This window comes from Denticeps clupeoides, chromosome 6 (assembly GCF_900700375.1).
Source record: "Denticeps clupeoides chromosome 6, fDenClu1.1, whole genome shotgun sequence".
Lineage (NCBI taxonomy): Eukaryota > Metazoa > Chordata > Actinopteri > Clupeiformes > Denticipitidae > Denticeps > Denticeps clupeoides.
Window position 1 is genome coordinate 7,588,007 of NC_041712.1, and position 14,738 is coordinate 7,602,744.

General features: G+C 43.7%; 1 protein-coding gene across 4 annotated transcripts; it reads right to left on the reverse strand.

The window, feature by feature from the left end:
* Positions 1 to 3,631: 3,631 nt before the first annotated feature.
* cldn2 (claudin 2) lies at positions 3,632 to 6,177 on the reverse strand. 4 transcript variants are annotated; one of them, XM_028984276.1, is made up of 5 exons: positions 6,038 to 6,177; positions 5,605 to 5,686; positions 5,407 to 5,527; positions 4,396 to 5,311; positions 3,632 to 4,293 (listed from the first exon to the last, which is right to left on the reverse strand). In XM_028984276.1, exons 4-5 carry the CDS (start codon positions 5,253 to 5,255, stop codon positions 4,269 to 4,271), a joined length of 885 nt encoding a protein of 294 aa, XP_028840109.1. In that variant the 5' UTR covers positions 5,256 to 5,311; positions 5,407 to 5,527; positions 5,605 to 5,686; positions 6,038 to 6,177; the 3' UTR covers positions 3,632 to 4,268. The 4 variants fall into 4 exon arrangements, with proteins under 4 accessions (XP_028840109.1, XP_028840106.1, XP_028840108.1 ...); XM_028984273.1 differs by having other exon boundaries at positions 5,605 to 5,730; XM_028984275.1 differs by lacking the exon at positions 5,407 to 5,527 and having other exon boundaries at positions 5,605 to 5,730.
* Between the last annotated feature and the right edge of the window lie 8,561 nt (positions 6,178 to 14,738).

Here is a 14,738-nt window from a genome sequence, read left to right on the forward strand (position 1 = left end):
CCGTGCAGCACGTTTGGCGTTTGCCAGAGAACACCAAGATGGAGAACATTCTGCTGCCTGCAACATCCTCCAGCATGACCGGTTTGGCAGTGGCTCAGTAATGGTGTGGAGTGTCATTTCTTTGGGGGGCTGCACAGCCCTCTTGGTGCTTGTCAGAGACTGCCATTAGGTACCAAGATGAGATCCTCAGACCTCTTGTGAGTTTATATTCTGGTCCGGTTGACCCTGAGTTCCTCCTAATGCAAGACCATGCAAGACAAAGACATTGATGTTATGGACTGGCCTGCCCGTTCCCCAAACCTTAATCCAACTTAGCACATCTGGAACATCATGTCTCACTCCATCCACCAACACCACATGGCACCAGACTGCCCAGGAGTCGGCGGATGCTTTAGTCCAGGTCTGGGAGGAGATCCCTCAGGAGACCATCCACCACCTCATCAGGAGCATGTCCATGCATTGCAGGGAGGTCACACAGGCACATGGAGGCCACACCCACTACTGAACCTCATTTTGACTTGTTTTACATCAAAGATGGATCAGCTTGTAGTGGGTTTTTCCACTTTAATTTTGAGTGTGACTCCAGATCCAGACCTTCATGGGTTGATAAATTTGATTCCCATCAATAATTTTTGTGTGATTTTGTTCTCAGCTCATTCAACTATGTAAAGAACAAAATATTTTATAAGAATATTTCATGTGTATATCTTCAAGTGTATCTAAAATGTTATTATGTAACAGAATTAAATAATTTCAACATGTTTTCATGCCCCTCAGCAACACCCCCTTACAATGTTCAAACATTATTTGACACTTTATCAGACTGTTATTATGAGTATATTTGCATGTGGGGTTTGTGTTGGGTACAGCAGAGTGGATGGGGCGCTGCTGGGAGTGCAGCAACATATACAGAATATATATACACAGACAAAATAACACAGGGCTATGGTGACTTTACATATGCAAGGGGACTGTTTTGAAAAGACAAACCGGTATGTGAGGGTAATTTTTTGTCTGTCTCAGTGACTTTTTGTGTGTGTGTTTTGTGTTGTTGGCAGTTTGGTGACCCTGGCAAATCTCCATCTCCAGGGTCAGAGTTCCTGGCATGGAATCACACAGGCCCAGTTCTCAACAGTTCTGCCCATTAAAATGTTGCAACTACCAATCATCCACTCACATGAAATAGGGCAGGACCATCAAGATCATCAAGAGGGATGTCTTTATTTTGGGTAAACCTAGTATTGGAACAAGCCACCTCCAAAAAGAATCAGAATCAGAGAAACTTTATTGCTTAAAAGATGTGATTTGTTTAGTCGTATGCATCTAGCTAATCATTACTGAAGTTGAAGGTGTTTTTTTTTTTCAGAAACCTACCAGAACCACTGCATTTAAACAAATTATAGTAACTGTCTCAACTTTTAAACAAAAAACCTTAACAGTAAGAAACTTTAAACATCTAGGATCATTAGTGTATCAGAAATGAGTTGAAGAGGCCAAAGTGTTTATTAGATTCCAAGAAGGCTTGCTGCCTTCCAATTCAAAGTATGGCTGGCAAAACGGCCAAATCAACCCAAAAGTCACGAAAACATACACATCTTTAATTGGATCGGTACAAAAGAACTGCAAAGAGCTGTACTGTTTTGTATCTAGGTAGTATCTAGGTGAAGCAATTTCATTTCTAATCACCTCTTTCTGGGTCAGACCCTGTGCTGTGTTGACCCACGCTCAAGAGCACAGGACCTCAGTCAATATTTGGCACCCCTGGGCAACAAACATGGGTGAGCGGCCCAGTACAGAGGCGCTGATGTTATCCTGCTATCGGCCAAGGTTTTTATTCTTCCATCAGTGGTCCGAGCAGGCGGACTCACACAAGCTATTGATTCCAGCATCATGTGACCAGTTTCACATTTGTCTTTTGTGAATTTTTTCCCTGCCTTTCCATGTGAAAACAAACAAAAGTGGTTCACAAATACTGTATGTTTGCCCAGTTATACTGCAGTTTTTGAGTCTGACTAACACCTCATCGGCCAGAAAATATTAAAGTAGATTAGCATGGTCTGAAGTAGGGGTGGGCATCAAAGCTGATAGGGCATTTTATTGTGATACTTCCTTTGCTGATAGTTTATTGATAATAGTATCAGAACTTAAGCAACACTTATCTGTGTGCGTACGCAACTGTGTTTTTATAGCAGGCACGGGAGGAATGGAAGATATCTTAAAACATGAAGACATATCAAACTCAAATTTCTCTTCGGGACATTGTCGATCAAATGCTGAATTTTCACATTTTTCTAGAACATGTACTTTGTGGTACATTTATTTGAGTTATAGATATAAAACTGCGCAAAATGGTGTGAACTAAGAGTGTTTTCAATAGCACATCAAACTGAATATTTTCAAGATGTGCGGTTTTGAAGAAGCACAAAGAAACTGGCAATTCTGTAGATACAATGGTCAGCCAATAAAGGTTAATGAAGCAGATAAAAAAAGGCATCAGGCTTATAATCATTTGAAATCGGAAGGTGTCCAACAGTGCCATCAGCTCAGAAACGGAATATTTGCCTGTAGCAGACGGTAGTTTGGAGACAGGCAACAGTGAAGGTTCCTTGGTGGGGGTTCCTTTCAAGTTTGGGTCTGCATTTCTGCAAATGGAGTTGGAGGTTTGGTCAGAATTAATTGTCCTCATCGCTGAGAATTATGGACAGATACTTATCCATCATGCAGTACCACGTTTGGCCCCAAATTTATTCTGCAGCAGGACAACGACCTCAAGCATACAGCAATTTCATGAACTATTTTCAGTGTAAAGAAGAACAAGGAGTCCTCAACCTAATTTGTTCTGGGATTTGGTCTGAAGAGACACAGAAGGATTTGAGGAAGCCTATAGGCACAGAATATCTGTGGTTAGTTCTCCAAAATGTTGGGAATGATCAACCAACAGAGTTCCTTCAAAAACTGCAACTATGAACACTCTCATAGCACCTGCCGTGCATGGTGCACAGAACTGAACATCAACGGATGGGTGGTAGTAGCCTAGTGGTTAACACACTTGACTTTGAACCAGAAGACCCAGGTTCAAATCCCACTTACTACTTGTGTCCCTGAGCAATACACTTAACCCTAAGTTGCTCCAGGGGGACTGTCCCTGTAACTACTGATTGTAAGTCGCTCTGGATAATGTAAATGTAACAGTTTGGCAGTGGTGGCCTAGAAGTTAAGGAAGCGGCCCAGTAATCGGAAGGCTGTCACTTTGAATCCCCATTTGCCAAGCACCGTCCCCACACACTGTTCTCCAGGCGCCTGTCATGGTTGCCCACTGCTCACCAAGGGTGATGGTTAAATGCAGAGGACACATTTCGTTGTGTGCATGTGTGCTATGCTGTCATTCTCATTGTGTCATTGTGTATCACAATGACAATCACTTCAATTTTGTGTATCAGAGAACTTTCCAGTAATGTAGCAAGTATCACAGAATCGACAGTTTTGTTATATGATGGCTTTTGTGGACAACATGTGCAGTATTCTAGTCTGAAGTGGACACTCCAATGTGACACCAATCACTCCTTCCATTAAATACACGACTCCATGGTTCTTCAGTCACAGATGGATTTATTCTACACAACCTCCTCCTCGCTAATAACAGCATACAAAATGAACAGAACCCTCGCTTTACATATATCTAAAAAATAAAAACACAGCAAACTAAAATAAAACATACCTTGCTGGCTGCACACAACCAGAGGAAATGAGTCCTCTTCAGTAAAAATATCTGTCTTTTTACCTCATGTCCGAAGGAAGCAGCGCAGAACCGCTTAATGGTTCAGGGTGAAACCAATTGTGTAAATAAAATACAAATAACATAAATCAAATAGTCAGACATAACTCATTAACACTTATACATTAATCACTGGCAGTTACATTCTCTGATCTGTCACCGATGAGGTTGACCATGATCAGCTATTTATTACCTGATGGGTGGAGAAAACATAGAAATCTACAGTTTTATTTTACACATTATGACCAAAAGGATCAAATCAGTACAAAACAAACTTTTCAAATTGGTGTTAACAATTTCAGACACTTATCTGTACGCATTTTTAAAAGCTTTATAGAAATAAGGCACTTATATTTGAGTCATATATTTTCTTTATTTAAAGTGAAATGTTCAGTTCAGATCAGACAAAATAAAATCATTTATGTGTTTGTCCCTGTCTGCAGAGTCTCCATTGGTCAGGTGAATATGTCTCTTTCCTCAGTTCACTTACAGTTCACTTTTCCCTCCTCAATGTCTTGCTGAAAGGCAAATGAACACAAACGTCACCTGCTGTACAATTCACATCACTGTTCTGAAGTCTTAGGACTAAGAGAGCCCTGTCTGACATCCTTCAGACATACCCAGTCACATCATATCCTGCCGCCACATGTTGCCGTGGAGACTTCTTGGACCCTGGAGCAGCCGGACTGCCGGAATGGCTGCTGCTCGCTTGGCTGTGACTGTGTGCTTTGGCTAACTTATCAGCAGGAGCTGCAGCAGGTGGGTTCATCCCACTCTGTAGCGTGCCACTGCGATAGGGTACAGTGTGTGAGCCCCATCGACCCCCACCAGTGCCCACTCCTGCTCCTGCTCCAGCAGGGTACGGATAGTTGCCTCCGTGCCTCCTCATGCCCCGCCCGGCGCTCACGCCATCAACCTCATCACAGCAGGAGATGCTTAGCAACCCACCGCCCAACATGGATAGGAGAGAAGAAGCAATGCCAGCATACAGGCAGTCACCCAGCTCATACTTCAGGCTGTCAGGCAGGTGGAGGGAGTAGAAGGTCTGGACCACGTTATGGGTCTTCCATGCCACGGGAATCAACGCAAGAAGCCCAGCGGTCATGAACAGCCCTCCGCCAACCCCAGCCACCCGAACCTTCCCAGACGAGCCATCCAAACAGACAGTGCACTGCATCCCGAGACTGGAGATGGCACAGGCCAGCGTGGAGAAGATGATGGAGATGACCATCATGGCGCGGGCGGCCTGCAGGTCAGTGCGGAGGCCCAGGATGGTGTTGTAGGTCTCACACTGGAAAGCACCAGTACTCTGGTAGACACATTCCATCCACAGACCCCTCATGTTGACCACCGCTGTGACGATGTTGGCCCCAATGTGAGAGGATATCTCCCAGTACGGCAGCAGAGTCACTGTCAGAGTGCCAATCATGCCCAGCAGCCCCAGGAAGAAGCCCAAGAGCTCCACAGCCATGATCGCCATTTTGGGCTCCTTGTTTTTTTGGGCCACTGTATTATTCCACACGCAGGTCTCACATCCTACATAAAAAAAGTAAAAATGGAAACACAGTTCAAATCACAACACCAGAAACTGCACAGGAGGAACAAATCAATGAAATGATTCATTTCCTGACATTTTCTGTCCTGTGCTTGAACCCTGATTCTGTTGGTGGACTACCGGCGCCTCATCCAGCAGTTCGCTTGCTCTGTCTCCCGGTCAGTTCATGGCTGACAGAGTCCCTTTTCCCAGCCCGCCTTCCAGAATCAGGACAGACACATCAGACATGGACAGCAGGTTAAACATTCACACATCACTCTCCCTTAAAACAGACCTTTGCCACGTCTGTCCCGATTCCAGTACGGTGGTCACAACCAAAGCTGCCGTCCTCGCGTTCCCGGGGATTTTTTTCCTGTCTTGATGAAATAATGGATAGTAGGAGAAACAATGCCTCTAGAATCTGTGATAAAGAAACCGCCACCAATTACACACAGCCTCATTCCTCCAGCCAGATAAATATTAACTTTGAAATTCAAAATCAACTAATAGCACTGCACACATTCAGAGCGAAACGCAGAAAGATTAACAAATGCGTGCGTCCACAGAACATTTGGGCCTTTAATTATAAACGCGCTTTATTGCTTCGGCAGTTGTGCAGTTTTGTTTATCGGAAAATACCGACACGGTGTTACAATACATCAGACATTGGAAAGCAGACAAAATAGGGTTTCAAAATGGAGCAACACAAATGACAAACACACACTTACCTGGCAAGCTCTGTAATGATCACAGACCTGGAGGGATGGCAGATATCGACAGCATCAGATAAATCTGTGTGCGTGAACCTGCGAGTGTGAGGATGTGTATGTAACGTGTGTGCACAGCTAACTACAGTAGACCAGGCCCATTGACTGTAATCTTATGAAATCACCGCTCACATGCCACCAACACTGTAATAAGATTATTGTTTAATCCAGCCCCCAAATCCGCAGACTGACCAAAGAACAAACCTTCAGACGCAGAACAAAGAGCCACAGAGTGGCCATGTGCCTGACCAGTCCATCGACGGGTACAAAAAGAGGTTTAGATGAAGTAAACACCTAAATGATTTAGATCCTGTCCTTGATAAAAAATGATTATCTAAATTGTAATACATTCCCTTCATTATAGCTGCACTGTTGCACTATCCTGCTTTTTATTTTTATTTCTATAATTAATAATTTAATACAATTTAACAATAATTTATTTATATATAACTTATATTACTAAAATATTCAATATTTTGAACAACAGGTAAATAAGGCTCTCACACCTCTTCTGCCACACTCCAGAACTCCAGACCCTAGTTCCCAACAAAATAATTTATTGATGCATTATTTTTGTTATTTCATAATCATAAGACTCATTTAACAAGTGCTTTTATTCTAAGCAAACTGTTGACTGTCCTGCTTTTTATTTTTATCTGAACCCACATTTTCTATATTTTGTTTTTATTTATTTATACATCATTTCAATAAAATATTTAGTATTGTAATTATTTTATTTCGTCGTTCTTCATGTCTGTGTGTGTGAGTGTGACCATATTGGGAGAGGCACAGACAACACAGTAGTGTAGTGAGGTCCTGGAGGTGTGAGGGGTAGGTGCCAATCTTACACATTCCAAATGAGGCTCAAGGTTCCCGCACTGCCACTGTTTCCAGAAGACCGTCTTAAGCAGAAACACACTCCAACTGTACTGTTCACCTAATTTGAGTATATTGTTGTTAGCCACAATTTTGGTCTCGTAATCTGAAGGTTGCTGGTTTCAATCCCAATCCACCAAGGTGCCACTGAGGTGACACTGAGCAAAGCACGTGCTCCCCAGGCGCCTGTCATGGCTGCCTACAGTTCACCCAGGGTTACCAATTGTTCAAAGCAGAGAACAAATTTTGTAGTGCTTCATGATGGCAATCACTTCACTTTCCCTTCAATAACCAATGCAGCACAATCAGTGTTTCAGCAATGATCTTTATATTTAGATCCCTGTAGAGCCACCAGGCTCAGTGAGTGCTGTCTGTTCTCCAAGAGCACCCTCTCCTGGTTTCTTTTCATAACCAAAGACTTGCAATCAATGGGAAACATAGACAGGTTCAGTGGACAAATAACAAGTTTGGTCATTGTAGACAATACGAAATTGCATTATCCACTGCACTGTATATTTGTACAATCTAATCTTCCTTGGGTCAGAGGTCACCATCCAGGGCTGACTGGTTATTTTGCTCCAGTTAGTGACCTGGGTGATTCACACTTCTAATGCAGGTTCACGCCTCCAGACCACAAGTAAAGAAGGCTGCCACCCCTCACACCTCTGCTGCCACACTCCAGAACCCACACACTCCACGCTTTCTCCCCATTCACTCCCACCATTACACTCACGTTGACACCGCCTCACTGCTCCCACGCCCGCACCTACAACGAACCCTGACCTGGAGGGGCTCAGTTCCCACAACAACAACTACAACTACACTGAAGCTACAAATGCTGAAAACATACTTTTAAATTATATGTTGATGCATTATTTTTGGTCATTTTTTGGTCATAATCATTAGAATCAATTGTGCTTTTATTCTAAGCAACTTCAAGAAGAAGTTGCAATGATGAGAAACAGAATGACATGGATTTAAAAGTCATAATAAATTTGTTACTACAGGAGGAAAGGAGTAAGCAATCTCATTGCAGTTTGACAGAGGTATTCATGACTTATAACTTTAATGAACATTATTAGGAATAATCATGTTAATCAGCTGTCAGTGGTCATTGCTCACTGATAGTCTGTCCGCTCAATCGTTGACCCGATACCATGCCTTGGTCAGTGACCCCTGGTATTCACACTCCTAATCTGTCCTCACACCTCACCCTCATGTGGGGAGGTGTAGGGCCAACTCCCAGCCCTCACACCTATACTACCTCAGTCCAGAAACCATCTCAGACCCACAGGCTCCACGCTTTCCCTGCGTTCACCACCCGCCCCAGGACCTCACTGCTCCCACACTAGCACCTACCAGGTCCTAAGAGTGACCTCTGAGTCCACAGGGTCACCACCCATGTCAGCACATGAACACAGAATACACTCCTGCTCTGGGTTAGTATTCGGTGAGTTTGTTTTTGCTCTGTTTCTCCGCCATGCTCCTCTCTCAGGCTCCTCCACCAGGTTTACTACAACTGGCAACACCCGCACCCCGTCAGGTGATTCTCTGCAGGCGGAGCAGGGCGGAGTTTCTTGCTTAACAGGCCTCTGAAGCTGGAGGAATGCTGTCGGCTGGCGGTGGTGGCCGTGTTCAGAGAGTTGGCTTGTGTTTCAGAATCATTATATGATTAAGCTGTGGTTTACCCATCTATTTACCGAAAAAACAATCAATAAATGATTAACAACAACATCTTGAAAACTTCCAGTATTTTCCGAACTACAGCACACCAGAGAAATGGAGAATGAACACGTAGCATCAGCTTCTTGTCTTATGATAATTACTGAATAACACTGTCCTGTACATCAGAGGTCAGAAGAGGTCCCTGACCTCACGACCGTGTTCACATAGTCCAGGCTTGAACAGACTAGTGACCCCACTAATCACGCTCCTAGTGCTACTGCTACTCCTCCTGTTTGAATCCCACCCCTCACCGCCTCTCCTGCCACATTCTAGGACCTAACACAGGAGCTACACAATCCTCACCGTCTCCCTGTTCTCCACCTAACTGCTCCTGCAAAGTCCACAGCAGTGGTCCCATGCCAGCACCTTCAGGTTCCTAAACAGCACTAATTCTGAAGACTAATTTCAGATGATTAACAATCTCTGTCATTATAAACAACAGTAGGCAGGAGAATGGATGATGTTCACAGAGTCGAGGGGTGACCCGGCCGATTCACACTTCTAATGCAGGTTCACGCCTCCAGACAACAAGTAAAAAAGGCTGCCACCCCTCACACCTCTAGTGCCACACTCCGGAACCCACACACTCCACTCTTTCTCCCCATTCACTCCCACCATTACACTCACGTTGACACCGCCTCACTGCTCCCACGCCCGCACCTTCAACGAACCCTGACCCTAGGATGGTAGTAGCCTAGTGGGTAACACACTCGCCTATGAACCAGAAGACCCGGGTTCGAATCCCACTTACTACCATTGTGTCCCTGAGCAAGACACTTAACCCTAAATTGCTCCAGGGAGACTGTCCCTGTAATACTGATTGTAAGTCGCTCTGGATAAGGGCGTCTGATAAATGCTGTAAATGTAAATGTAAATGGTGTACCTAGTGTACATGGAGTCAGTTCCCACAAAATCTCATTCCCAATCCCACCACAATGACACCTACATCTACACTGAGGTTCCAAGCCCCTGTTGGGTCACTGAAAGCTGAAAGCAACCTTAGAAAATTATTAATGTATTACAATGGCTATGACCGTTTTGGTTATTTTTTCATAATATAAGTCAGAATTTAGCTAAAACCAGCAAATGATATAATTCACACATAATAAATGACAATAATTTAGCAGAGGGTTTTATCCAAAGTGAATTCTAGCTGAGAATGAAGAGAAACAGCCATCCTGGTTACATGATATGGGTTTATAGTCATAAAACCGTATTGTTACAGCAGATTGAGGTCATTAATTACATTGTTAATGAGCATTATGAAGCAAAAAGAAGCAAACCAGCCACCATGTCTTTGATAATCTGATAATGATCATCTGTCACCTTGATTGTTGACCTGAGAGCGAGCCCTGGGTATTCACACTCCTAATCTGTCCTCACACCTCCAGCCTCATGTGGGGAGGTGTAGGACCAACTCCCAGCCCTCACACCTCTACTCCAGAAACCATCCCAGACCCACAGACTCCACGCTTTCTCTGTGTTCCCAACCCGCCCTGGCACCTTGCATGATGTGTAGGGCCTCACTGCCTCCCGCACTAGCACCTACATAGTCCCGAGTGTGACCTTTGAGTTCACAAGGTCACCACCCATATCATTCCTGTTTATAGAAAATGTCCATACTGATTGTCAGTAAAGTTTTAATTTTGAACACTTATTTTCTGAACTACACCCCACCATGGAGAGGGAACATCCGTAGCATCAGTTTCTTGTCTTACAATGATTACTGAATAACACACACTTCCTGGATTCCATATGTGGATTCATTCTGGACCCCATACATCAGAGGTCAGTAGAAACAGTTCAGCATCTAGGTTGAATGGTCCCTGACCTCTGACTGGGTTCACATAGTGCAGGCTTGAAAAGACCAGTGACCCCACTAATCACACTTCTAGTGCCTGCTTCCCCTTTGTGTGGCTCCTACCCCTCACACCTCTCCTGCCACATTCCAGAGCCTAACACAGGAGCTACAGTCTCCTCACGGTCTCCCTGTTCTCCACTTAACTGCACCTGCAATGTCCACAGCAGGATTGCCACACATGCCTTACGATGCATGGTTTGTCATATATTTCCAAGTTGTGATGAAGGCTCATCCAATCCACATTTGATGGACTGGTTTGTTGGGGTTGAACGTGTTAGTGATTGGGTAAGACAAGTGTGATCAGGAGCAAAGTCAGGAGAGTTAGTAAGATGCTCGTTTCCAAAGCGACTTATGTGTGCGCTTTAAAATGTCCATCATTTATTTTGTTCACAATTTTTCCAAATAAGCAGGAAAATTGATGTTCACCTTTCATATTAAGTGTAAAAAGTATTGAAAATGTATTCAGCACAGTTCATTATGTATATTTCAAATAGTACAGTGCAATACAGTATAGTACAAATCTATACAAATGCCAGTTGCTTTGGATAAAAGCATCTGCTAAATGACAACTAGTGTTAATATCTATGGTGGTGGACGACTGAAGATCCAGGATTTTTCTCTTTTTGTGTGTTGAAGAGCAATTGTTCTTTACCAGATTAAAGGACTGGACTGGAACATGTCTGGAAGTGTGAAGTCTCCAAGGAGAATTAAAAGTGTATTACTGGGTGGTGTACTGAGAAACTGAGGATGGTAGACATATGTGGCGTTACATCCATTAATAGGTTGTAATCCACTACTAGTAAATATGTGATACACAGCAGCACAGCACACGATGCACACAGTGAAATTTGTCCTCTGCATTTAACCCATCACCCTGAGTGAGCAGTGGGCAGCCATGACAGGCGCCCGGAGAGCAGTGTGTGGGGACCTCAGTGTCAGTGGCACCTCAGTGGCACCTTGGCGGATCGGGATTCGAACTGGCAACCTTCTGATTGCGGGGCCGCTTCTTTAACCGCTAGGCCACCACTGCCCCCTAAAGACTACTACCACCCTTCACCAGATACCTTTTTATATGTCTTGCCATGTGTCAGGATCCGGTCCGAAATGGGGGTTACTCCGGTCCGGATCAGGATCAGGATCTGGACCGGAGTTTCATTGTTGTCCTGTGTAATGTTCCCTAATCGTTTTCACCTGTGTTAATTGTATAAAGCTGCCCTGTTCGTTTCTGTCCACTGTCAGGTCTTTGAAGTTATGTTCTATGTTCACCAGTGTCTTCGTCTCGGATGTCTCCCCTGTCCTGTGATTCACCAATTAAACCCCTGTTCCGTGATGTCAGGTGAAAGCGTCCTCCATTCCTCGTCTCCTCGTCACTCCTCGTCCTCCTCTACGTTCACCCGCCGTGTCATTCCCGCATGGACGTGACACCATGCTGATAGTCTTATTAAGACTGTGGACCAGTCCAATCATAACTGCTGCGTTCTACTGGCCAAAATACTTGTCAGTTCTCTAGACATCCATTAAGGAGTGATGTATCAAGGGTAATAAATCACGTGACCTGGTCTTTCACACTTGGGGAGGAGGGGCCATGGCACCCTCCCTTCACACCTATACTGGCACACTCCTCAGGCTTTCTACTCCGCACCCGACACCTTGTTAGACTGAGGCGCTGTTCCCTCATCAGCACCTGGCCGGACTTCCAAGCCTGTACGGCCACCAGTTTACCATGCTATGATTTCCCAGTAAGTTCATGTGTACATAAAGTACTCTGGTACTCTCTGCAAATTGAGGGTGCAATCTGAGCAATTTATAAGCAATTTTGTGAAAAAGAAAAGAACTTCCCAAAACATTGATTATCTATATTGCTAACATCACTTATATTTAACTAATTGTAAGTTATCTATTCCGAAACAATTTGCCCATTACTGCCGGGATGATTATCCCAACCACTGCGGATGCAAATGACAGTGTATTCCTTGGTGCCTGTCCCAAGCCCGGGTACATTTACAGCATTAATCAGATGCCCTTATCCAGAGCGACTTACAATCAGTATTTACAGGGACAGTCCCCCCCCCCCCGGAGCAACTTAGGGTTAAGTGTCTTGCTCAGGGACACAATGGTAGTAAGTGGGATTTGAACCTGGGTCTTCTGGTTCACAGGCGAGTGTCTTACCCGCTAGGCAACTACCACCCTTTTAACGGAGGGTTGTGTCAGGAAGGGCACCGGTATAAAGCTTTTGCCAAATCAATTGTGCGGACTGCCAGACCGATTTATCCGCTGTGGCGACCTCTGAACCCGGGTCAAGACAGATAGGTAAAAAAAAACAGATCTGGTGATTGACAGCAGACACACTCCTCGCTCCTTATGGTGGTTCAGGAGAAGTTCAGCATGTGTGTGTGGGTGTGTGTATGTGTGTGCAGGTTAGCATGGCAGACGCGCTCTTGTGGGAACGGTCCTGCGTGTTTCTGTGGTGTGTATCCCCACACCTCCGCTCTCATTTGGAAAGGTGTGGGAATCGCACCCACCATTGCACCTCTGAGAGCGTATTAGGTTAACAGTAAAATTCATCTACCTCCACAGCCACATAATCTTTCTAGGCCTTTTAGGGTAAACGTTTAATGTCTACAGCTGAAGCAGAACATTTTGCCCACTCAACACGCTCCAGGCGGCAGTACGTCTGATGCCAAGTATTTTGATCCAGTCTTGCTCTCTGTTTGCAGCTCATTTGGCTGCATTCCCACACCGTCACCTACTAATTTCACCATTGACTCCCACACATCCCCATTAGTAACACATTGCCTTACCACAACTTGCAGACAGCATTGTACATTTACATTTTACATTTATGGCATTTGGCAGATGCCCTTATCCAGAGCGACTTACAACGTGCTTTCATGTTACCTTCAATGAAGTAATCAGTTCAAAAGGACTCAAAACCATGAATATAATCATTTTATTTCACTCGGTTATTGCTTTTCTTACATAAATCAGATTATAAGAGTTACAAGTTCGTTCCACCACCTAGAGGCCAAGACAGAGAAGAGTCTAGACAAGTATGTCTCATGTGACCATCATCTAGATCACCCTACTGATGCTTCCACGTTTCCATTACACACACACACACACACACACACACACACACACACACACACAAAAAAAAAACAGTTTTTCTTGCTCTCTTCGTTGAATAGAAAATATCAGAATTGCTTTGAAATGATTATTTAGCGGACATGTACATGCCTTCCCTAGAATGAATGAGACTAAATTCATTACAGTTCATTACAGGGTGGCGGGCAAATGCAATTCTACACTGTTCCCACAACAGCTATTTCTGTGCGACTTTGATCTTGTAATTGGCAGACAGTCAGTGACACACTGACACCAGAGAGACCCTTCAATCCCACGATTCAGAGGAGCACATTGCATGCCAGATCTTCAGAGAGCATATGCTCACCCACCTCTCTGAAGATCTGGCATGCAATGTGCTCCTATGTGTGTGTATATGTATATACATATACATATGTATATGTATGTATGTTTGTTTTTGTTTTAGTTTTCAGGGTTTTTTTCTACATGGCATTTTAGTTTGTGGTCCCCTAATAATATATCTGAAGCCGCTTTCCAAAATCGCCATTTCTAGCCACTGCAGAACAGTAGAACTCGTATTAATGTTAAAAAATCTCACATAATAATAGTTAGAATAATAGCGGACCTATTATTATAAGTAAATTCACCTTTTGGCAAAGGTACCTTCATCTCATGCTGATTTAGTTTAAATAAATGTATTTAGAGAAAAACTAATTAAACTAATGAGACTGTAATGACTTGGGGTTGGTGTGCAAACATAAGGTGACACAGAGGCTAACTTCCCTATCACGTGACCACCTATTCCAATACATAGTGAAGAAACATGCATAAAGTCAGACAACGTTTAAATGATATAAAGGAGATTGCTATATCTTTTTTAAAGATCCAATTTGACTAGATTTGTTTAAAAAAAAATTCACTAGAAATTAGAATGGGTGACATTTTCTCGCTACTTTGACAGTTAATTTTGCTTCCAAAATGATTTTTGGAATGCCTATAACAAAAAGAGCTAACAGGAGACTCTATTAGTTTACATGGCATGATGAGCAACATGAAATATTAAAAAAACTAAGATGACCCGAGCCTGTTTCCCAAAGGAATATTTAAAACCCTTTT

What these genes read in the sequence shown, in the direction of transcription:
- cldn2 (XM_028984276.1), bottom strand. Translation starts at nt 5,255, where the DNA reads ATGGCGATCATGGCTGTGGAGCTCTTGGGCTTCTTCCTGGGGCTGCTG. An exon ending in GCAGGATATGATGTGACTGG is followed by an intron (nt 4,294 to 4,395) that starts GTATGTCTGAAG and finishes TTTGCCTTTCAG; the next exon opens with CAAGACATTGAGGAGGGAAA.